The 1,593-nt window shown below is 32.5% G+C and overlaps 1 protein-coding gene across 1 annotated transcript in view; it reads left to right on the top strand.

Annotated features, from left to right (window-relative positions):
• The window catches only part of ptprt (protein tyrosine phosphatase receptor type T), a 278,126-nt gene that overhangs the window by 265,090 nt on the left and 11,443 nt on the right, over positions 1 to 1,593 (top strand). The window contains exon 27 of the mRNA XM_016287683.1: positions 1,192 to 1,317. Within this exon, the coding sequence (XP_016143169.1) occupies positions 1,192 to 1,317 (126 nt within the window). The remainder of the gene's footprint in view (positions 1 to 1,191; positions 1,318 to 1,593) is intronic.

Consider the following 1,593-nt stretch of genomic DNA (forward strand, 5'->3'; position numbering starts at 1 on the left):
GTAACGCAGCACCCTCTGCCCAACACCGTGGCCGACTTCTGGAGGCTAGTGTTTGACTACAACTGCTCCACTATTGTGATGCTGAATGAAATGGATGCTGCACAGGTATGTGAAGTACTTGACCCTCACCACCATTTGTTATCTGTTGCAATTGGATGTTGGAAGATGGGATTTATTTTCCTCCTAGTGTTGTATTAATTTTTGTGGATGAGGCTCAATCCAGAAAGGATTGCAGCGTAAATTAAAAAGTCTTTATGAACACATTAATATAATAAATTAGTTTTATATAAAGTATACGTTACCATTCAAAAGTTTGTGGTTAGTATTTTTTTTTTTTTTATAAATGAATGCTTTTATTCAGCAAGCACACATTACATTGATCATTATTTTGAAAAGAAAATGGATTCTACAGAAATATTAAGCAGCACAACCGTTTTCAACATTGATGATAATCAGAAATGTTTCTTGAGCAAATCAGCATATTAGAAAATTTTTTGAAGGATCATGTGACACTGAAGACTGGATTAATGATGCTGAAAATTCAGCTTTGCCAATAATAATAAATTGCATTTTAAAAATATTTTTAAATACAAAACAGCCATTTTAAATTGTAATAATATTTCACATTATTGCTTCTTTTATTGTATTTTTGTTCAAATAAATATAGCCTTGTTGAGTGTAAAAATAGTACAAACACCAAGCTTTTGAAAGGTAGTGTATATATGAAATATAACATATATAAATCGTTTGACAGCACTAATATATATATATATATATATATATATATATATATATATATATATATATATATATATAAAACACAACTTTTTTCCAGGAATGTTAGAAAAGTTATAAATGAGATGATTCATGATGAAAAAGAGTCTTTTATGATATCTTTTTTCACTCAGAATTCTGAAAGTTACAGTATATTTTAGGTCAAGGGAAATTTGATTCATCACGATGTGACTCATTTAAGTTTGAGTGAGTAAATGAGGGATCATTGGAACAGATTTCTTTGGCATACTGCAATTTGAGTTGAGATGAGATTTGTGGACTTCAGCATTATTGAGTTGTTTCCATTTTCTCTTGCACTCTTTTGACTTCAACTTCATGAACTCTAAGTACATTATTGTCTGAATGTGGACTTCTGTTCAGTGTGCTTATTTGCTGTAATTCTCTTCCTCGCTACAGCTCTGCATGCAGTACTGGCCAGAGAAAGGCTCCTGCTGCTACGGCCCCATTCAGGTTGAATTCATCTCCGCTGACATTGACGAGGACATTATCAATCGCATTTTTAGGATCTGCAACATGGCACGGGTAAGTGGGGTCAGTGGACAGGGAAGGGACTGCTGTTTAGTGGCTCTTTGAGACTCAGTTGAGTGACTGAGGCAGAAATGTGTTCATTGATTTGCTTCTCACTTCATCATTTGATCCTTTGTTGATCTGCTGACTCCAACCAGGTCTGCCAGTGCTTTTTTTCTAAACAGGGTGCAAATTTTATATATGCACTACTGGTCAAAGTTTTTTTTTTTTTTTTTTTTTTTTTAAGATATTTTCTTTTTTTTTATTTTTTTTAAAAAGAAATTTTTAAAA

Source organism: Sinocyclocheilus grahami, unplaced genomic scaffold (assembly GCF_001515645.1).
Source record: "Sinocyclocheilus grahami isolate Dianchi unplaced genomic scaffold, SAMN03320097.WGS_v1.1 scaffold223.1, whole genome shotgun sequence".
In the NCBI taxonomy this organism is placed as follows: Eukaryota; Metazoa; Chordata; class Actinopteri; order Cypriniformes; family Cyprinidae; genus Sinocyclocheilus; species Sinocyclocheilus grahami.